We start from the raw sequence: 24,245 nt of genomic DNA on the forward strand, positions 1-24,245 counted from the left end.
GGGAAACGGTCTTGCAAACCACAGCATTTATGGCTGCCTCACTGAAGGTCCTCTTTTCACTTTATATATCTCAATTCCCGCCTTTACATGCTCATTTAGGCCTATGCATGCACAATTGGCTGCTTATTTGGTCAGTTCTCTAAGCTAATCAACACTAATCAAGAGCAAGAGCGCTTCTTGTGACAGACACAAATGGTAATAACTCTTTTTCTTTTTTAAAAAAAAGCAGAATCATGCTATCTTGATTCAATCCGCGTCAAGCCATCAACTTGGACAGAAGTACTGTTAATGCTTGCTGTGACCTTTACACAATGAGTGCAAAGTAATGTTGCAGAAGGAGATTATCTTCAACAACTCACCCAGGCAATATATACCCCAGACAAATGTGAAGGGTTGTTTTTACATTATATCATCTAGGTTGGTATTTTGGGAGTGGGACAAAGGCAGAGTGATGTGCATTCTGCAAACATTTCTAATACCCAAGCAGGTTCTGCTGGGTAATAAATACTTCTTTGCCCTTTAAAGACATGGCATTGATTGATGGTCTCCTGGCTCTTCACTGAAGCTAACAAGGACACAGTCTATGAGGTACACTTAAAACAGAGTGCCCCCCCACATGCAATACAATAATAGAATTACACTGTACATCTAAGGCAAATAAGCACATCCATCTCAGCATTTTCCCACGTTTATATCTCCATGGGGAAAGCTCCTGATAAAAATGGCAAAATATGGGCACCATCTAGCCAAAGCAAAGCATTTTTAAGACCTACCAGTTTCAAGTGGAATAATTTAAGCATCCGTTTAACTCTCCATTTGGAATCAGACTGAACTCTCCTTTAGAACACCATACTCTGTGTGTTATTACTACAGAATAACCAGTAATATTACCATTGCAACAGACTACCCCACAATGATGGACTCAGTTTTATGCTTTTAGTAGTTTGGCAGTTTGACTACAGACATGTCTACACTGTTCTACGTGTCTACAATATTTCCTTGCTTTGTTTTGATTTGGCTTGGCCTCATATCACTGAAAGGTGTCAGGAACCATCAGCTACCAAAGCTGGAATCAAATGAGACCATCTTAGCAGAGGGGAATCCCACTGTGTGGCCCAAGGGAGGCAGGTTCTGAGGGAAACTGCACAATACCCCTCATCTGGAGCCTTTTCAGGTGGTGAATTTACTGCAACTTTACTTTGGGAGGGTGGGTGTGCATTCCCATATCTGCCAGATTTACCCTGAAGTCTGCACAATATTTCAGAGAGCATTTCACACACTTTCCCCCTCTGTTTTGGAACCTAGCCCAATTTATGCCCAGGGTAAAAAATAATCCTCTTTTTGTGTCAGAGTATCCGTTATGCCTGGAACTCACAGTAAAGCCTCGTAGTAAATTCGCGGTACCTGCTGTCTGAAAAAGCTCCTGGGAAACCTGCAGAATCAGGGTACCTACCATGTCCCAAGAGGACTCACCCACAGCTCTTGACCTCCACTACTTGGGCCTCATGAATGAAGCTGGGAATGAGTCCATACTGAAGTTCAGACCTGATGGTGCAGCAGGTACTTGGCAACATGAGGCATAATTCCAGAGTCCTATTCAGGAAGAGGTATCCTTATTTTAAATACAGTCAGAATCTGGGTTCCTCATAGGAACATAGGAAGCTGCCATATACTGAGTCAGACCATTGGTCTATCTAGCTCAGTATTATCTTCACAGACTGGCAGCGGCTTCTCCAAGGTTGCAGGCAGGAATCTCTCTCAGCCCTACCTTGGAGAAGCCAGGGAGGGAACTTGAAACCTTCTGCTCTTCCCAGAGCGGCTTCATCCCCTGAAGGGAATATCTTGCAGTGCTCACACATCAAGTCTCCCCTTCAGATGCAACCAGGGCAGACCCTGCTTAGCTATGGGGACAAGTCATGCTTGCTACCACAAGACCAGCTCTCCTCTCCTAGACCAGCTCTCCTCTAGTACACCAAGAAGGGAGAGACAAACAGCAAGGCTATATACTGTACATGACGTTTCAGTTGCTACCTAGAAACTGCTGGTGCAACAGTTCTATGGACCTGCTCCTAGCTTTAGTTACTTCCTGGACAGTGCCTTAGCACAGGGGTTCCCAACCTGTGTTACTCCAGGTGTTGCTGAACTACAACTCCCATCATTCCCGCTGGGGATGATGAGAGTTGTAGTTCAGCAACACCTGGAGTACCACAGGTTGGGAACCCCTGCCTTAGTGAGCTAGTACTTGCCCCTCTGACTTATGTTATCCTTGCTCACACTGTTGCCCAGCTACCCTGCCTTGCATGGGAGACTGGGAATGGGTCAAAAGGTCATTATCACTTGTTATCTCCTCCTTCAGAAATACATATTGAGGCTGTTCACACACACAGCAAAGAGTGGACCTGGCTGCGTAAGCCCAATCTTTGCTGCGTGTGTAAACTTCTGGGCGCTGTGCAGTTCCCAGAAGCAGTGTGGTGACGAACCCACTTAGGGAGTGTACCACTTAGTCAAGGTTAAGGGCACAAGGGTTGCCACACAGAGCTAACTAATTATTTGTTGGGGCTGCATGGCTCCGTGCGGCAACCACATTCCAGCAGTTTCCTGGCTGGCAAAGAAGGAATCTCCATAATGCACTGCATACTTGTGTGGTGTATTATGGGGATTCCAGGCACAGGCGTGTAGCTAGGGGAGAGGGGGCCTGTGTTCTCCCCTCTCCCTGGTGGCCTCTCAGAGTGAGGAAGATAATGAAGAAAATAGGGAGGGGTGGAGTTGGGGGCCCCTCAGGACCTGGGGTCCCTGGGTTCTTTGAACCCATCTGCTCAATTATAGCTACACCCCTGTTCGGGGGCCTCCTGACCCCCAAACCTCCATGCTGCTGGGAGCAGCGGCGGCGGCAAGGAGAGGTAAGCATTTCAAGGCTTCCTCCCCCCTCCCCTTTTGAGACCTTTCTCCCAATTGTGAGAAAGGGCTCTGTCTTTTGAATAATGTCCTTGAGTTTTGCTAATAAAACTAGGCTGACATTTATGATATTTGATTTCATTTGTGTCAAAGTCCTGAAGGTAGGTTAAACGTAAAAACATTAAGATACTAGGCTATCCTTGGGTATGACTGTTTAGGATTCTCTCCCCCCACCCCCCGTTCTAGGAAGCTTATTAAAAATCACACAAGTAGAACATGCAATTTCTACAAATGCTACTAGTGTAGCATGTAAAACATGGACCACGGAGTAGTTAACTAGGATGGCTACAATCAAGGATGGCTCATTCTTAATGCTGTAGGCCAGATTCTCCCAACTCAAGCTCCTGGGAGATAGGATTCCATGAAGTCATTGCTCTCCCTCCAACACATTGGCCAGAAAGCGTTCAGCCTTCAGAGCGCTTTCCAGACTAGCTGCTCAGCAGCAGCAAAATGCCTCCATTCGGACAAGTTGCATTGAAAACATAAACAGCAGGGGGAGCAGTCTCGCAGCAACTAACAATCTAAAAAACCAGCAACTTCCTTATGCCAGATATACGGTCCTAGCTCTATATCGCAGCGATTAAATTCGAGACAAGACATTGGCAATGTGAACGGCACCCTGCTGTCCATGTAGGGACTGTGGTGTCACAACACAGGAAGTGTGGAAGCACACTTCCGAGATCTGACATGACCCCGTTGCAGAGTCTAATCTGGAAAGCGCCCAGGCTGAACAACCCCTCTAGTGTCCTGTGAGTGGATATTCCAGAGATTTCAAAGCATACAAAAAGCAACACCACTTTCAGGCTTCCCTCCAAGGTGGTGGACATAGGTCAAAAGAGTGGATAGAGGAAATTAATTCTCCCCCTCTCACAACACTGGAGTTCTCCCTTCTCTTCCTCGAGTCATCTCTTCCCTCAGAATCCGCACTACAATAACTTCAAAGGTCCCAAAAACACACACACCCATCTGTCCTTGTGCTCCAACAGGGTGCTACACTCATAGGGTTACACACCTATTTGTAAAGAAACAGATATTACAAAGGCAGAATACATCTCCACTACTCTCTTATCACAAAGAAATTACTCTACAAAAGCCTGCCCCTGAAATTTCTGGGGGAAGTCAGGAGTGTGAAACAACATATTGCAGCTAAGCCCTGCCTTACAAAACACATGAACCCATTCACCTAAAAACGTGAAAAAACTTAGGCATGTTGTTTGTTGGCATAATGTTCGGAAGATTTCTGTCTGCCTCCTTACACTTATGAGCACATCCATTGTCCTTACCTCATTTCCTCCCTGAAAAAAATCTACCAGGTTTCAGTAGACTAGAATCTACCAGGCTAGAATCTACTAGGTTTTAATAATTTTATTTATACCAGTCTGTATGAGATCAGCAAATGTTGCAGAATATAGAGTTTAAAAAACATATATTTTTATCATACAGAAACCTATCAATGGATGTTGTGGAGAGGCTTCAAGAAAGAAAACCTTGGAGGTAGTGATGTATAATATAGTAGCTATTTATGAATGCACATGAGACTACTTGAATAATGAAAAACAAAATCATCTATGGGCAGGTAAAGTTAATCTGCTGCCAAAGTAACTAACACAGCAGACAACATGGATAGTTAAAATGGATAGTTTTCATCGGATGAATTGTTTGAAGATTAGTGTTTGGTGAAAGAGGCAACTGAGAGTCAAGCAGAAACAATGAGCAGAATTGGGTAATGGTGTGCAGCACCCACTGGACTATGCAACTGCAGACTGTAAGTTGAAGATTGCTTTGTTTGAATATTCTTCTCTCCAAGAAGTGGCGAGAAAGCCCACATCTTAACAAGCCATGCACACCATACATTTTCTCAGATTCACCCCTTAAAGCTCCAACTACCTGTTCTACCCCAGCCCTGTCCACTGAAGCACCCCATGTGCTGACAGCTGACTTGAACCTCCATGTTAAGAAAGATAGTGTATACCTCTGAACACCAGATGCTGGTGACAACAAACCACTGGGAAGAGCTGTTTCTCTCAAGCCTGTTTGTAAGCTTGGCTTGTCACCATTAGAAACAGAGAGTGCTGGGTTAGATGGAGACAAGAAATTTGCCTGCAACCACTAACTGAGTATGCAGCAGTGGTAGGATCTGAGCCACAAGCATCAAACTTCCCTCACATTTGCCCTGCTCCATCATCCAAGCAGCTACCCATTCACAGCAGCCTCCAAGCAGATTTCCACTTATCCTCCAAAGCTTGAAGAAAGACAAGCATTAATGTCCTCACTCACCAGGGCTGTACCAAGGTGGCCTCATGCCAGCCTCTGCCAGGGCACTGCTAAATGCACAGAATGAAAAGACTGGTGAAGGCACTCAGGCAGCGCTCTGACATTAACTGCAGGGGCAGGCAGAAAGTGAACCCTCTGTGCACTCCTGCGCAGGCACTGCAGTCTCAGAGCCTCTTTATTCTGTACAGATTTGTATCTTTCTTTCTCACCTAGTGGTCTCAAAGCGGTTTCCAGAAAATATGATCTAAAACATACAAATAAGAAGTACAAAGTAATATCACCTTAAGAGCAGTACCAAAAGACTATAACACAAGCTGGTAACACCAATTAAAACCACAAAGGGGCGCAAATCTGATTTTAAAAAACACATTTATTGGGTCCTGAGCACCATCTTTAGGGCATGGACCTTACTGGGGTATTTTGCCTTTAAATTGGTGATTCAAATTGAATCGGTGTTGCGCATACTTAATAAAGAGCTGCAATTACTAGCATGTCAAAAAGAAGCCTTTGTAGTATATGAGGAATCCTGTTGCTGTCTTCCTAAAAGTTGGGGCTTAGGTCAACTTTACCATGTAAACCAGGCATCCCCAAACTGCGGCCCTCCAGATGCTGCTGAACTACAACTTCCAGCATACCCAGCCACAAAAAATTGTGTCTAGGGATGCTGGGAGTTGTAGTTCATCAACATCTGGAGGGCCGCAGTTTGGGGATGCCTGATGTAGACCAAGAGTTCCCAACCTTGGGGCAGTAGATGCTGTTGGACTACAACTCCCCTAATCCCCTAGAGCTGGGGATGATGGGAGTTATAGTCCAACAACATTTGGCAACCCACGGTTGGGAATCCCTGATGTAAACTATACAGTGTTTGAATTCTACAGTTCGGTTTTGTTTGGTCAGTTAAAGTTGGACAACTTTGATTAGTCATATAAAAACCAACAAGAAGCCTTTCAACATCTCACTCTTAAAAATATGCATAGCTGTGATGGAACATAAAATAACTTAAGCCTGGCTACATCCTTGTTGAAAAAAAAGTAGTGGATCTACTTAGCTGCCACTACAGCAATTCGTAGGAGCAGGCCATAAGAGCAGCAATAAAAGTGAGAAATACCAAACTCAATATGAACCGCCATATTATAAATAATGCTCATGAAACTGTCAGAGTCAAAATCAATAAAAGGAAATGTCATCGCCATTGGGAGCCAGGCACGACTCAGGAAAAGCATTTCTCACTGGAGTGCAGATGTCTAGGTTTTACATTACATAAAGGTGGATCTCATCTTTCTCTGCATTCCAGACAACAATAAGAGAGAAAAACCCAGATGCTGTTAGGTGTTGGACCTATAGTGCTGAAACAAAGCCATGGCATCCAACCAACATTCACTGACTTGTTCAATCCAAACTTGTACAACTTGTGACCCTCCAAGCCAAATGCCACGTCTGGTGGTTCATAAGCAGTTAATAAAACTCCCTCTTTTTGATGCCTGTTCTGACAGTACAAAAACAGATGTCAAGAACCTGGTGTGCCATAACATGTGACTGATAAATTATGTTTGGTTTGATAAGTCACAGATTGAATAGGCCTAAATTAGGCAAACCCCTAAATGAGGATTTACTGAGGTTTAAAAGGAACTTCTAGAAGTTTCTAAAACCTGACTATTCAACCTTAGCTGCACCACAGTAAACTGAAACAGACACACATGAACAGTTGTGCATGTTCTTCTGACATTGTAAGATCTAGCAGTATCTTTTGCTAATACACTGCATCTCTGGACTCAAAACAGACAGTTTCTCCATATACAGAACATTACTCTTCTCCATAGAAGAGATTGGCAGTTGTTCACTTATCTGGAAGAAAAGAAAGGCGTAACACCTTGAAGTCTCTGAGGAACTTATTCTGCATACAAGTAAGGGGCCATCTGACACATCTGACAGAAAGACAAATCTGAGTTTTCCATGCAGCTGCTTAAATTGCATCAGGACATTTTAAGTTCCTTGAAAAATCATGGTTTGTGTACTGGCCATCAGCCCTTTTGATCATAAATATTTGTATGTAGCTGGTTCAACTGCTTGTGACAGCATCATAAAATCTCATGAGGTTTGGTGACATAGCACTGGTAAAACTATTGGGACACCCCATCCTACACACAAACCTTTTGGCAGTAAGCTTCAGATAAGGCTGTGGTTTATCTACATCTTTGAAAATGCCCTTTAATGGTTAGAGGAGGATTTTTCCTTGAAAAAACCTAGATCTCTTTGGCTTCTTGAAGCTGCAAGAGTTTCTTGTGGCCTGAAAATAAGGTAACAAATGGTACACAGTCACCTCTGCATCTGCTGCTAGGAAAGGATAATGCTGGATCAGTCAGATAAACCCCGGCTTTTTAGCATTTGCTTCCACATACACTCAGCAACATACTGATCAGTTCTCCTTGTATGAAAGGTGAATCAGAGAAAAGAGGGAGAGAAACTCATACAGGCCCCCCCCCCTTTAAAATTGTGTATATATGTCAGCAGCACAGGCCTGCAAAAACATTTCTCCATTAAATACAAATAAGTTGTATGTGTTAGGAGATGATATTATTTGTGTGCCTGCCATTCATACTCTTAAACTGGAAATAGGTTATAGAGTCCCCACCACCACTGCACGTGCGCGCGCACAGACACACACACACACACACACACACACAAAACTGAAAGAGGGGTTACACAACTCAGCTCTGATAAACAGGCTGTACAGGCTTTTGTATTGTTTTGATTATCTGTGCTGCCTGTACAACCTGTTGAGGTGACAATGGGACAAAATAAATGTGTATCTTCAAATCCAGGGATCTGAACTGAATCCGAACTTGAACTTAAAAAATGCCTCAGAGAATTTCTTTCAGTGATTTAGAACTGAACCCGAACCTAAAATATTTCAACTGTCTTGAACCTGAATTGAAACCAAGCCCCTAAACACACAGTGGTGAAAGTTCAAAACAAGCTATTCCATAATCCCATTTCTGCATTGCAAGATACTGTGCAAAATATCTAAAATGGTGCCTTTCCATAACCTTCCCACAAAAAAGCATAAAATGCATAGTAACGTGATAGTAATGTATCTTATCATACTTCTGAAGAGTAAGAGCCAGGTTGTAACTCGCTGATTTTATTTTATTCTGGGCTTCTAAGTGAGTCATTCCATCTGTATTGACCCCATCAATGGCTACCACCATGTCCCCCTGGTTCATCTGGGACTGAGCTGCTTTGCTGCCAGGCGTAATCTGTAGAGGAAAAAAGGAGAGAGAGAGAGAGAGAGAGAGAGAGAGAGAGAGAGAGAGAGAGAGAGAGAGAGAGAGAGAGAGAGAGAGAGACTGTTACAACAAAGCACTATCCATTTACTTCATATATGCTTACATGTACTGAACTGATCATCATACTTGTATGGCCATCCCTTACAGCCGACAAAAATTCAAAATGTATCTGAGGAGTGCAATGGATGTTTTCCTCTGTCCAACATGATTTAGAGAAATCTGCATATACTAGACTGAAAATCTGTTTCTTGACCTCATTCACCTAAATTTCTGCCGATAGTGGTGCTTTTTGGAATGAAGCATAACTAGATATAAAATGAATTATTCTGCAATGAGACAACACAAAAATCCAGTTTCCCAATCATGGAAATGGGCACAATCACACTTACAGAGTTCAGATGAATGCTCCAGTAAGAATGAAGGGCAGGGCCAGAAGGGTGAGTGACAGGTAGCGGGGGGACCTCTAACCTGTTTCTAGTCCTGTAATATTCTGTAAACACTTGCAGGGCTAATGTCTATGCACCATCTGTATGTTGCATGAACTCTTCACACATAGACATAAACTCTCTCTAGCTTCTTGGCACAGGGTTTGCATTCAGTCCCAAATGCCTTGATTTCACAGGCAAGTATTCTGTTTAAAGGGTTACAACAGAGCCTAAAGCAGAGATTTTCAACGTTGGGTCCCCAGATGTTACTGAACTTCAACTCCCATAATCCCCAACCAAAGGCCACTGGGGCTGGGGATTATGGGAGCTGAAGTCCAACTACATCTGGGGACCCAACAACACCTCATAGGACCATAGGAAACTGTTATATACTGAGTCAGACCATAGGTCCATTTAGCTCAGTATTGTCTACACAGACTGGCAGTAGCTTCTTCAAGGTTGCAGGCAGGAATCTCTCTCAGCCCTATCTTGGAGATGCCAGGGAGGGAACTGGGAACTTTCTGCACTTCCCAGAGCAGCTCCATCCCCTGAGGGGGAATATCTTACAGTGCTCACACATCAAATCTCCCATTCATATGCAACCAGAGTGGACCCTGCTTAGCTAAGGGACAAGTCTAACCTACCTCACAGGGTTGTTGTGAGGAGAAACATAACTATGTATCCCGCTCTGGGCTCCTTAGAGGAAGAGCGGAATATAAATGTAAAAACAAACAAACAAACAAGTCATGCTTGCTACCACAAGACCAGCTCTCCTCACCAAAAATGAATTGAAGAGCCCCTGGATAATTAGGGACTTTTGGCTCACTTTTGTTGTATATTGAGAAAACTGACTGTAAACAAGAGCAGCATGGTCATTATCACTGATTTCCAAACAATGCAATACGAGCACATAGTGAGTGACTGGAGATCATTAGCAACCTGTTGAGGTTACTTACCTGAACTACTTTCTGTCTCTCTTCCCCACCCTCTCTATGATGCAGAAAGTGTGCTTGGGAGCATGAGAGCCACTACCTTTGAGTTGAGGCCCAGGTCCTCCCCCAACTCCTGCTGATGGTCGTGCTTTTGTGCAGCTTTTGTGCATCTCAATGGAACTTGTGCAGGATAACTAGCAGGTGGATTGCACTCAGTCTGGGACAATCACAAAGGCTCCGCTCCTTGCCACATATATCACTAGCTTCCAACAACTGGCGGTGACTTAGACAGACAAGGAGAATGAAGTTGGAGCTCTTGACCACATGGGGGTGTAATGTAGTGCAGTTAAGTATGTTTAAGTTCCCTTGATCAATGGTTTAGTGGCTCTGCTACAGGGGAAGAGTATAAGGCAGAGGTTACAGGCCAAAGCTCAGAGGTCAAGTTTAGCCCCCAAAGACTCCCCACTTGGCTCCCAGCATAACTCCTGATGTGCACCCCCCCCCCCCACACACACACCTCAACCACTTTCTCCCAAGCTGAGACACAGGCAAACGGGCTCTTTAACCCTTATTCCTGTGAACAGCAACAGAGGCACTGCATAGGTTCTTCTCTTTTGCACCAGAACTGCTCATTTCTACGGGCAAGGCATGGCAAGGCAAATTTTGCTTGTGAGCAACAGAATTCCCAAAGGAAAAGACTCTACCCAAGTCTCTGATGCTGTGCATAGGATGGACGAGGGCAGTTCAAGAGACCTTCGCCTAAGCCTCTCTTGCAGGAATCAGTGGGCTAAGGATCCAGTCCTTGCTCAGTTCAAAATGTAGTCCTTCTTGAAAACCAGGAATAGACTTCCAACAACATGATAACTGATACAAATGTATGGAATTATATTATTCACATCATCAAACTTTGAGTCTGGAATTAAAACTAAAAGAAGGGTCAAAATAAACCCAGTCAGATGGTAATTAATTCCCTATGCCAGTTTTGACCTATAGCTGCGGTCTGTTATTTCAAGAGTATCTCTACAGTGTATAGATAAAGCAACTAAAGCAATCAGAACAGAAATAGAATGGGGGCCAAATGTTTGCTCTGGTCAAACTGGAATTTGTCTAGCACACTGTCTCCTCAATAACAGGCTGGCCAGCCTGGTAATTGTGAAACTTGACAGAATAGGGACTTGGGACTGCCAAGCAGAAACCAAGATCTGAACTTAGCTAATACAAGCTGTTTAAAAGAAAAAGGGAAAAAAGAGAGAGAGAAATTCTCAGCCTTCAGCTCTATAAGACTATAAATTCCCCCCATCGTAAAACATAGATGCCCATTTTGTCATAAAAATGTTAACTGCTCTGAATTGCTGACATATCTAAATTCAGGAAAGCTGACTCCCTGTTGCTTTACACCTGCTTGTACTTATCAAGAGCCAAGATTCATTGCTGAGCACTGACTCTCTTACTGAAAAAAGCCAAAAGATAGCCTAAATTTGGAATTCCTACTTAACATATCAGTCTCATCTCCTTCACTACCACCACCTCAAGCACTCAGTGAGATTTAATCAACCGGGCCCCCAAATATGTCAAGTATAACCTAGCCGCCTTTCTGTTTTCCTGAGTTCTGTGACGTTCACATGAGGGTGATTCCACACAAATGCTTCCACAGGTGAAACTGAAGTGATACAGGCACTATGACAAGACTGTGCAACCTTAGAAATGAAGTCAAATGAATGTTGGTTAAAAAAAAAAAAAAGCAAAAAAACCCCAATAACTAAAAACTAAGTTTTCACACAAGTATATTTTCCCTGGAGATTCTACTTGAATGGAAGCTCTTTAGAAAGTGTACTTCATTCTGGGCATGGTCTCGTACCACCCCTTTGAGAGGAATACACCTTGCCTGCTCCATTCTAGTATGAGATTCTAGATTCTACTTGTTGACAACCTTATCCAGAGTTTCCCATGCACACATAAGCAAAGCTGGCCCTAGACAGGGGAATTTTTTCCTTTCCATCCCATTGACCTAGATGTGGTAAAGAGCATCCTAGGGTTGGTCAACAAATATAGCATTCTTATTCTTTTCCAGCCTATCCACAGGTACCAGCTAGCAGTTACAAGGAACTCCTGTCACAGGTGTCACCACCGGTTGTTCCACTAATGTCACAATATTTCATTCTTATTCCTGTCAGCTTGAAAGATCCATGTCAGGATCTTGCAGTTGCCTAGCAACTGCACATTCCCCCTAATCACCTGTATCTGTTTACAGATGGATGAGCTAGTTTTGTACATTAGGCTCTGTAGTGACGCAGGGCAGAGAGGATGGAAGATGAAGGCCAGTGAGGCAAAAACCAGGCACAACATGTAATGCACAACATTACATTATGGGCAGAATAATCCCAACATTGCACTGTTTCCATCATGGAAAACTGTTGAGAAGTGAGAAGATTCAGAACTTTGTTTCCATAAAGGAACTGTGGGGTCAAAGAATGGGCCTGATGCCAAATTAATGCGATAATTATTTGTAGTATTATTTTTAATGTATCTATTTTGTCTCTGTCAAAGTTAACAAGAACCCAGCCTGACTAGCAGAAAGAAGTTTGCTTGGGAGTGCCATGCAAACTATTGTGAAATTCTGCAGGATATATTTGTAATAAATAAAGTGCATTTTAAATTAGAGTCTGCTTCCAAGGGAGGTGTTCACTATTTGGACAAATGTTATAAGAGCTAAAATATACAAGGAACAGATAAAACTGGATGGAAAAGTTAACATGGAGATTTATTCAGAAGTATTAAGATGCTAAAAGAGTATGATCTTTAGGCTATAGCCAAGGTCTATGATTTTAAAAAAACTGCCTCATCTCAAAGGCTGAAGTATACCTGCTATAATTAGATGCTTATTGGCTTCCACTATCTACTTCCAAGAAAGTCAAAAGCATGCAATTGGGACCAGCACAGGGAACACTCAGTAATCAAAAGTGAGCGGCGTTCCAGTACACTGTGACAGATAAGGTAAAGCCAGCTCTGAAGTGTCAGGGAACATTGGGGACTATCTTGTTCCTGTCCAGATGCAAGGATTGGAGTGAAGAGGCTGTGTCTGCTGACACTATGAGATCGTCTGCACTGTCGCTTGCTACAGGTCAAGTGTCACAGTTCTGCATCTTGGGACTTTCTGCCTTCTTTGTATCTGATGTTGGGCCAGTTCAGATGATACTTTTAAATGTGCATGTAGTATATCTGAGGTTTTTTATACCCACTTGGAAAACAGATCCTGATGAACAGACCACTGTGCGCAGAGTGTATTCTTCCACTCAACTATTTAGAATTCAACTGTACCTTCCTTTCACAGATGCAGGCCTATCGCCCCCCCTCTCTCTATGGTTCCCAGGCTTCCTTTGTTGTATTTCCTGCTTCAAACGCAGCACCTTCTCAAAGAGATGAGTCCATAAAAAGATAGAGTCATGCATAGTGATTGACTGTTGAGATTCAATTCTTTCCCCAGGCAGAACTGAAAGCTTTGGCTACTTTGTCTTCTATGAAGACATACTGACCTGCCTGATATCTTGAAGTACACAAATTAAATGGACATGTTTGGAGATCTCAAGATGCACTCTCTCTCTCTCTCTCTCTCTCTCTCTCTCTCTCTCTCTCTATATATATATATATATATATATATATATATATATACACCTCTCTCTATATATATATACACCTCTTATATCTCTCTGTGACTCTAGCATTTCCTATCTCTATGTGGTTTCATTGTCTATGCTTTTCAATGGGCGTTTCCTTCATTATTATTTTTTTTGCAAAGTAATGCATTTTTGTGGGGTGTGGGTGTTTTGTGTTTTTTGGATTTTGGAGGGTTGTTGTTTTGGTAGTCTGGGCAAGGTGTGGAACCTAAAACTAGATAGATGTTTCTATCTTTTGTGTGTTGTTCTGGGAGTTCCACGTCACTGAGTGAATGAGACCCAGGCAGCTAGATAGATAGATAGATAGATAGATAGATAGATGATGAGCAATATAGTGAACTCCAAACTGAGGGAACCCTTTTATAGGAAAGTTGCCTATTCCAAGCCCATAACCCCAGGTTTCTGCTGGAGAATGCAGCTGTAAGTACTAGAAGGCAGGGAAGAGAAGGCAAGGGACCAGGGTGACTCCTATGCCTGAAGGGGCCTGCCTGGCGGTCTGGCTTCCCCTACCGCACCTTGGGCTTTCTCCTCTTGCAACCTCTCTGTGTCAACACCCCCAACCTGACTTGGTGCGTAGGCATAGCTAGGGGGAGCACCAGGATTACAGCAATGGCACAATTGGAGGAGGAGCAGGTATAGACCTGCTCTCCTCCGCTTTAAAGGGGCTGTGCAAGCCCTCATTTTTAAAGAGATGTGCCCGTGATTCAGATGCCAAATCGCTTTTCTAGCACATCCCTATCCACATTTTAAATCCTACATTACATCTAGCATTTAAATCCACGGTAGAGAATGTATGGATGACCACTGATACACGGGTAGAAGCATCTAATCATGCATTGAACGTATCACCTGAACTGGCCCTTTTTGTACTGTTAATAGATACTGAATTCCTTTGGACAAGTGCACCAAGAAGTCATGTGGATAGCTTTTGCTGTGCTATACCATTTCAGGCTCCAGGTGAGTGAGGGTTCAGATGTTTGAAAGTTCTCCATATTAAAATATATACGGAAGACACAAAAATGGCAGGCATCAAATCCCAGAAGCTGTCAAATATTCTCAGATACTAAACAGCATTGTTCTTCACCTATCAAACAAGGCAAATACTAAACCCTGTATTTCAAATATTTCAAATATGAAATACAGCTGCATGCCAGCTATCATCAGGAAATAGTAAACAAATCTGCAACTCAGTGTTCAAATACTGTCAACTATCAATTCTCAAATCTCAAATCCTGAAACCAAGTATCATTTGAGGTCAAATGCAGATATGAAATATTCAGTGAATATGTAACAAATGCTTCGAGAATATGCAGTGGATATCTGAAACAAAAATCAGCAGAGCATTTTGTGACAAAAATTATTTAGCTCTGATCAGAGAGCCAAACAATCCCAGAACCTGATGGTCTGCATCATCCTGTCGAGTGGTCCAGCTTCAAGATAGAATGTGTGGCTAAAATGATAATCTGTATCCCAGCAGCAGGGTGTACATTTCTCTGAGGTTCTCTTTTCTTCTGTTTTCTATCAGTTCCATTAGAAAGACTTTTAAAAACCTCCTCCAGAAACACAGCTGGGCCGTGTTTCCAAGAGAGATATACTCTACATCTTGTTTGTTTGTAGGTTCTGAAACTGCCTGTTGTTTAAGGTTGTTAGTGCTATGGCCCTGCTTTTTAAACTTTTTTAAAAAGCTCTATGCTCACCTCCTATTCTGGGCAAAAAATTGATAATGCTACTTCACGTTTGTACACCAGTAGGTTAAATGGGGGATCTTGTGTCTTTCCCCACCACTGCCAACTGAGTTAGAATAATTTCAATTTACTGGTTCTATTCAGACAGTTCTGTCCAACATAGCACAGTGAAAATAACTTAAGCTCTCCATATTTTCATGTAGTTACGAAGGTTCTATTTTTAATATATTCAGCACATTGAAGCTGTAAAGTCACATCTTATAAGAGCATTCAAGACAACAGGAAGAGTTTTTAATGTGACACCCATCGACCTGAAGCCACTTTTCATATTCAGCTATTTAAAATAGCTTTGACTTTGAACATGACCTGATGTTCCAGACACTGACTTGCTGCTGATGTGATTGCTTTTATTATCTTTTTTCATTTGGACAATTAGAGTGTTTTCTTGATATTCTATGTTATGTACACGCAGGCTCCAGGAATTATTTTTTTTAAATAAATATATTTGTAATTTAGTGTAAATATAAGATACATTTTTCACTGTTGTCTTATAAAAATGCATTTTCTACAAGCAACCTCATTCAGTAAACAAAATACCTTGTTTTCTCCTAGGCAAAGTGTCTTACTCAAATTACATAGGGCAGTGTAAAAAATCACAAACAGATGTTCTAGAACAGTGTTTCTAAACTTTTTGATGCTGGGACCAGATGACTACCTTCCTAAACTGATGTGGATTGGCTGACTATATGATCCAAGAACCAGCCCCAGTTGAGGGACCAGTGCAGTGGTTGAGAAACACTCTTCCAGAGCATATATGAAGAACATTAACACCAGCCAGGCTTAAACCTCAGTACTTTTTATTTCAGAAAGGAAACATGGGTGCCAGTACTCTTCTTGCAGGCACTTAGGTCCTTGCTAGCACAAGCAGAGAGGTAGCAGTAGGCTGAAGGCAGAAAGGGGAAGGTGTTGTGTGGATAAGCAACCTTTCAGGCTCAAAGCTGTAATGGCTCAGGACTCATTGAAAGGAAGAGCAGATGGGTGTGCAGTGGGAGATGAGGAAGGGGAACGTTGGGTCCTACAACGGAATCTGGGATTAGTAAGGGATTGGAAAGTGTGTGAAGTCCAGGTCCTGGAATATGACATATAATCTCATGTATAATTCCTGAAAGTGTTTACCTTTTCTAATTTCAGGGGGAATGTTTACACGTCTAAACTTAAAAACCAGAAACTACATTTTCAAGAACCCAAATCCATGGCATGGGAAAGCATTTCTAGCTTCCCTCATTAAATTAACTATTGACACTGGATTTGTACTGTACTGAATGTTTGCATTTGGTAACACGACAGAGAACTGAAGGTGGTTTGAGATGAGGAGTGGAGATGGTCAACATAAAAGCTGTGGGATAATATAAGGATACCTCCATTCCATTGCCTGTAGGATTGCCACATTCGAGAGAATTCCTGGACATGACTGTCAAAGCGGGTGTTTGTGTGCAAATGTCAAAACTCTACTTTTCTGACTGGGATTTGAAAGAGTGCTGGACAGTGTAACCTGGTGGCTGTTTTGTGCATTTTCCCCTGCAGCTTTCTTTGCACGGGTGAAGGTTAGGAACTCATAGTTTTGGGAGCAATAGCTGGGGGTGGAGCTTCTGCTGCAGAGCTTCATCTGTCATATTATAATAATAAAGGACAGTTGTGTTTTAAGGCCTGTTGCTCCTTGCATTTCTTCCTGCTTTTCCACAAAGGAGATACTTCCTGTTGGCTAAGAGGGGCTCTCACAAGACTGTTCTCTGAGACCCCAACAATTGCCACAAGAGAAAAAGGGTCTCTTTGTCTCTCTGTGTCCATATATTTCACAGGTAGACCCACTGGCCCACTACCACCCTCACTAACTCTAGAGATGATCCAGAAACAAGGAGACAGGGTTTAACACTGATGACAGAGAAAGGATAAGAATATGATAAAGGCATCTAAGCATCTGAGACTGAATTCCTTCCTTCCTTCCTTCCTTCCTTCCTTCCTTCCTCTTTCTTTCTTTTTCTTTCTTTCTCAATCAGATGCATATACCGTCTCACCCAGATGGCTCTTGCTGGTTCACATAAATAAAACCTCATAATATGAAGCTGATGCCATACAGCTACAATGATTGGAGAGAAGCACCAGGAACTGGTAAAATTAGTTAAACCAATCTTCCTGCTCAAATTCGTGGACATCCAGGATTGCACTTTTCCTATATTCTGGACAGGGCTTCTATTTCTGGGCTGTCCAGCCAATCCTGGACATGTGGCATTGGCAACCCTAACTGTATGTCATACAACACAGATTGCACAGCAATCACAAACAGTGGTAAAAGCTGTATTTGTCTTACATAGTAAGACAAATACTATGTAAGTATTGGACGCAAACCACTGAGAACTTCTATTGTTCTCCCACACAAGCCCTGTTGAAATGGATTGGTGCTGTGCACGATCCCAGTACAACTCTTGCACAGTTCCCATTCAGTTCAACAGGGCTTGCATAGGATAACTTTCCAGTGGTTAGTGCCATCTTCAATAAAAGGTGGAGGGGAGGGGGACAAAGAGGAAAATAGTGTCTGGCTCCAGAATCTTTCATCCGTCTTTATTTTACACCTTGGAGGAAGATAAAATACAAGTGACTTTCAACCTGCAGTCAGCCATCCGGAATGCTATTTGCCTCATATGTGTCCTTTGTCCTGAATAATGGAGAGTGTAAATATTTCTGAAACTATAGTTAATCTTTTCTTTTCAAAGACAGCTGTGATAGATATTTTTTGCTAATAGAAGAAAATACAGCACAAAATGCATGTTTTATACTGCGGCCATTGCAGTGTTTAACAGGCAGGTGTTCTGTTCAAAGCAAATTGCAACTTTGAGGTAACCTTTATACATATTTTCGATGGAGGAAAACCAAAGTCAGCAAACAGGAAGAAAAAATAACCTCAGAAAGCTACTGTACAAATGTTTGAAGTACATACTTTTTTCGCATAATTTGTTTTCATTGCTGATGACTGTAAACATCCGATATTTATATTCTTTGCAAATTATGTTTTGTTTTCCCAGTGGAATTTTAACGTAAAATTGTTAAATTCTGTGCAACTGTTGATCTGAAAAATGAGTATGCAAAATACCACCTACTCACTTGCCCTGAGGCCAGTCAATAAGCTAGCTATTTCAACTCATTTATGTGACTTCTTAACTTTGCAAGTCTGGGTCATGCTCACCTTTCTTCTAGGCCCATTCTCTGTCTCTGTAATTATTCTACCTAATTACTTAGTACAAAGTAAACTTGTACTTCTAGCTTTTAGCATTCTGGCCAATTGTCAGGGTTTGTCCAGACACTGACCTGGAAGGGACTCTATCAGAGGAGGATCTCACCGCAGTCTGGATCCCTGATCCTGCTAATCAGCCCTCCAGATCGCCCAGGGTTGGAGCAGCCAGAGGTGTTCACCCCTAAGAGGAGTCTTAGAGTACTGCAGACCTGGTGCTCCCCTGCCACTTCCTTGGAACCCCTCCTTCCATCACCACCAAGTCCCCAGAGGCAGCACTGTACCATTGCACCAGGGCAGAACTCCAGCTCCAAAGGCAGAGTGCTTACTTGGTGGCTTGGGTCCTCCCTCCCCATGGGTCTTCTTCGGAGGAGGGGAGGTCAGCTTCGGCTCCTCCTCTGGAATAGGGATCTGAAAGGGGGGGGCTCTCACCAGCTACATAAACCCTCAGCTGGCACCAGCCTTCTGCTAATTTAACAGCTCCTATTCAGAGCTTCTGCTTCCAGCCTTGCCAGTTTGCCTGACCCAGGTTTGGACACCCATGAGTGCAAAGGCACTGGGATGACTAACAAGTAACTGGCACTTCCTTTTAAATGTTATAACATCTTGTTCCTCTGTATAAGATATTTTGCTTATTTTCAAATATAACTGATGATGCGTAGGCATGTTTTTGCTCATTCACATTGATTTTCAATGCCACCTCTTACCCTTCTCTTCCTCCAGTTATAAAATCTCTGGCCAACAGAGGACTAAATAAATAAACAAACAAACCTTTAAAGTATGGTCTACAGAAAGATGCAGGTAGAGGGCACATCTCTTTCACTAATGATATTACAGGTCGAGTATCCCTTATCCAGACACCCAAAATGTTCCAAAATCCAGACACCACGCCTCTCTGCAGTCACCATGTTGACTGCAGAGAGGCCCCACTCCCCAAATCTGGACAGGAAAGCTGGGGAACTGGGTGCAGAACCATGGGTCCATTGGACCTGTGGTTCAATGCTATGTTTGAACCTGGCCAGAGCCTGCTTCTCCACATGGTCAAGTTAAACTTAATGGCCATGAAGTGCAGATGCTGGCTGATTCTTGTCCTCCATACACTATCATTCCCCATCTGTTAACAAGAAACACCTTATGACATCAGATCTGCACCTTCAGCCTTCAGACATCCATCATGGAGATATGGAGGCTCTCCTATTGCCATAAATGGATACTTCACTGCTGTCCTGGGACAGAAAGGCCGTACTACAGAAGATAAAGTGTACGTGACACAAAAAGGAGTCTCAATATTGGGCCGGAATCATCAGAAAGATCTACAGATCATGTTAGACCCAAATAGCATGGAACCCGTGTTAAAGTTGATGGAGCATCCATATGCTGATATGATTGCTGACTTCTCATATGTTTTTGCTGACACTCCTGGCACTGCCATACATTTCAAACATAAAATGTATTTATTATTTATTTATTTAACATATTTTTATACCACTCAAAACTCACGTCTCTAGGCGGTTTACAACAGATGAAGGCAAATGCAATACCTGTACAACATAAAGAGAGGGACATACCCATAGCATTGTGCCAACCACTTAAAGAGGAGCTTAAAACCAGAAACTGGGTTTAACTAATTCTAAAACCAGTGGTAATAATAGTTGTAAAGCCAAGAACTTCCAGATTTGTGCTCTCTTTGGTGCTCTTTGTGGTGGGCTATTTAACAGAGTTCCTTTCAAGCTCCAGAGTTAATCTATGCCTACCTACCCTCAGACAACCCACTGGATTATTCTGACTTGGTAGGGCTAGAAATGCTTGTATATTTGCTAGATTAACCCGAGTGCTTCCTACTAGCTGCCTAGTCTCCCGATGGCCTATGGCTCAGAATGATGACAGCACGGGCAGTCCTTCCATAAGGCAGGGTAAGGCAGTTGCCTCAGGTGCAGGTGCAGGAGCAGCACAGGGGGCAGCAAGTGCTGAGCTCCATCCACCATAGGTGCCACCCACCATCCACTGCTACCATCCTTCCTCGTCCTGCTCAGACACACTCTGCATTGATATGGGGAGGAGGCATCATGTTGTCCTTCATTTCAAGCAGCAAAATGTCTCCTTGGTCCAAGTCTCTGTCCCTTCCTTCCTTGCCCTGAGCTTCTTAGAGGAAGGGTGGGATACGACTGTGATGAAGAAGAATAAAATACAAGCACGCGGTAGCTAATTAAATCTTCCCATGTCCAATGGACCAAGAGTAAAAGGAAGATACAATACAGCATTCCATCTATGTCATAAGATATAACAAGCCTGAATAACAATATCTATTTAAGCTGGACCTCTCAATGAGCACAGTTTACCTAATTAAATTAAAAGAACTGTTGAGGCAGAATTTGGTCTCAGTGTTTTGAACCAAAAGCCTCTTTTACATATGCCTGCCTGTGTTAGTCCTGTATCTTGTTACAACAACATCCAGGGGCAGCTAGTCAAAAACAGCAGGCAAGAAAGCTATTGTTCAGCAGATAAAACATGTTTGAAAGGGAGAGAAAGAGCTGTCTGATTGTTCACCCTGTCTCCCTTTATCATCTGCTATGGGATGAATAATTCAAGAATGGCAAACAAATCAGAAGACTGAGCACAAGACAGTTGTGTTAATTTGAGGTTCCTCATGCCTGCAAAATAGAAATCACATAATTTAATAAAAAAAATTTAAAATTCACTCTTGAGAGTCAGGCAGAAGAAATTCAGTAATGCCATTCTATATCTTTCCATGAATCCTTAGTTAAATTTCTGTGACTCAGTGGGTTTCACTCGTGTTCCTGCAACCCAATCATAGGCCTGCTAAATTAAAATGACATTTTAGATTTCATAAAATAAAGACATCTTTAAAGAAAGAGAACCACAGCAGAGTGTGGAAGGGAGAATAGATTAATGAAACTGATTTTGTGTTGAGGCTAAAGCAAAGACTGGCAAATATCATCTGTTTATTGGGTACTTGGAACCTTTACTGATTAAAGAACTAAGAATTTTGCCAGTATGAACTGGATAGCACTTAGGTAGGCTTTACAGTGTTTAACTGAGAGGATTTAGGGTTTAGAGCTAAATTCAGGGTCACTTGAATGTAATTAGCCAATGTTCCTTCACTGGAAATGAAACTGCATTTTGCCCTGACTGCGATATGATCATCTCCAAATATTATGTCTCACAAAAGCTTTTTAAGAGGAAAACTGAAACTTCTGAGAGATGCCAAAGAGACTCTATAATATGATTAATTTTTCATTGTGTTGGAGTAGCAGACATGCCAAATTGATTTCATTGTACTTTTAGTAGCTGCAGTGCCTTTCTGCTATATCTACATATCACTACATATATCGGGAACAATAGGCTGAAGCTATGTGTTGCTAAGGGCATGTCTTTGCTAGAAGTGATGGTAGCATAAAGACAGTCCCTGAAACAGAAAGTATATCATTAAAGAGGTACTTCTTGTTGGACGTTTTTGAAATACCATTGCCGTGTAGATGCAACAACAGCCCCCAGCCCTGATCCTGGTAGTCCACGTGGACTAGAAGCATTCAGATTTAGGGGTGTGTAATTTGGATTTTCTGTGTTTCGATTTGTAACCGAATCGAAACAGCCCTGATTCGATTTGGATCCGAATCGTGGCTGATCCGAATCAAATCGATTCGGGTTTTGGATCTGTCCTATTAATTTTCGCAGATTCCCAGCTTTCATCTAAAAAATAAAGCTAAGCTCTAGCCCTTATAGAAGTGGAGTTATGGAGCAAAATGTGTGGTCACTATTTTTTAAGTGTTCGGATTCTTTGGTGTATAATAACTTTCACTCAATGAATCCTTATGAGGATTCATTACACACCTTCATTTCTTCTATTCATTTTGACTGTCTTTTAGACAGTGTCAATTGTCAACTGCCATGTGCCAACTACACCCCACTCCCACCCACAAGGCAGTGAGGTACTACTCAGTTTAAGTTAAGTGCCTAATGGGTGGAGGCTACCACCCAAATTGCAGAGGAATTGGACAAAGGGCTGATTTTTGGTGAATTGTCGAAGGTTTAGTGTCTTTGAGGCAGATTTGGTGCATAAAGGGGGATCTGGGGTGGAAGAGTGTGGTGAGGTAGTAGTGCCTAATGGGTGGAGGCTACCACCCTAATAATAATAATAATTATAATTATAATAATTATAATTATAATAATAATAATTATTATTATTATTACATTTATATCCCGCTCTTCCTCCAAGGAGCCCAGAGCGGTGTACTACATACTTGAGTTTCTCTTTCACAACAACCCTGTGAAGTAGGTTAGGCTGAGAGAGAAGTGACTGGCCCAGAGTCACCTAGCTAGTTTTATGGCTGAATGGGGATTTGAACTCTGGTCTCCCCAGCCCTAGTCCATCACTCTAACCACTACACCACGCTGGCTTTCTAATTGCAGAGGGATTGGGCAAAGGGCTAGTTTTTGGTGAATAGTTGAAGGTTTAGTGTCTTTGAGGAAGATTTGGGGCATAAAGTGGGATCTGGGGTGGAAGAGTGTGGTGAGGTAGTAGTGCCTAATGGGTGGAGGCTACCACCCAAATTGCAGAGGGATTGGGCAAAGGGATGGTTTTTGGTGAATAGTTGAAGTTTACTCATCTTTAAGGTTTTCCCCTATAAGGTATAATGGAGGTTTCAGCAGCCCCATAAGCGCACTTTGAGGGCACTGGGGTGGCCCAGAGTGAGTGGTGGTGTAGTGCACATAGGGTGCCAGACACTCCCATGGGGTTGCTAACCCATGGGGTACAGGGTTCTGTTGTTTCTGAGGTGGTCTGAGTGTAGATTCTATGGTAGCAAATGAGAGTGGATTCATGGTTTGTATTGAAAATCTCATTTGCTACCAGAGAATCTACACTCAGAACACCTCAGAAACAACAGAACCCTGAACCCCATGGGCTAGAAACCCATGGGGGTGGCTGGCACCCTCTGTTCACTACACCACCACTCACTCTGGGCCACCCCAGCACCCCCCAAGTGCAGTTATGGGGCCGCTGAAACCTACATGATTTCCTATGGAAAACTTCAACAATTCACCCAAAACCAGCCCTTTGCCCAGTCCCTATGCAATTTGGGTGGTAGCCTCTACCCATTAGGCACTTAACTTAAACTGAGTAGTACCTCACTGCCTTGCGGGTGGGAGTGGGGTGTAGTTGGCACATGGCAGTTGACAATTGGCACTGTCTAAAAGACAGTCAAAATGAATAGAAGAAATGAAGGTGTGTAATGAATCCTCATAAGGATTCATTGAGTGAAAGTTATTATACACCAAAGAATCCGAACACTTAAAAAATAGTGACCACACATTTTGCTCCATAACTCCACTTCTATAAGGGCTAGAGCTTAGCTTTTTTTTTTTTTAAACAAAAGCTGGGAATCTCGGGAAATTAATAGGACAGATCCGAATCCTGAATCGATTTGAATTGAATCAGCAGTGATTTGATTTGTACCTGGATCTAGCCAATGGACCACATGGGTAATTCGTTTTGTCTCCGAATCACCCAAATCAGCTAGATTCGGGTACAAATTGATTTGTATCTAAATCGATTTGCACATCCCTATTCAGATTGCCTCCCTTCCTCCACTAAAATGGAGTGATCAGCATTCCGAATTAGTATGCCAGTCCCACACCATAATGTTACAACACCTGAAGAAAGCTGACATCTGGAAGCAACCTTAGCTTGACAGGTATTACAATTAA

At 42.6% G+C, this 24,245-nt stretch overlaps 1 protein-coding gene across 10 annotated transcripts in view; it reads right to left on the reverse strand.

Moving 5' to 3' along the window:
* The window catches only part of LDB3 (LIM domain binding 3), a 249,056-nt gene that overhangs the window by 144,416 nt on the left and 80,395 nt on the right, over positions 1-24,245 (reverse strand). For all 10 annotated transcript variants that reach the window (XM_053309389.1, XM_053309388.1, XM_053309393.1 and 7 more), the window contains one exon: positions 8,335-8,486. In XM_053309389.1, coding sequence (XP_053165364.1) covers positions 8,335-8,486 — 152 coding nt within the window. The remainder of the gene's footprint in view (positions 1-8,334; positions 8,487-24,245) is intronic.

Source organism: Hemicordylus capensis, chromosome 3, assembly GCF_027244095.1.
Source record: "Hemicordylus capensis ecotype Gifberg chromosome 3, rHemCap1.1.pri, whole genome shotgun sequence".
Lineage (NCBI taxonomy): Eukaryota > Metazoa > Chordata > Lepidosauria > Squamata > Cordylidae > Hemicordylus > Hemicordylus capensis.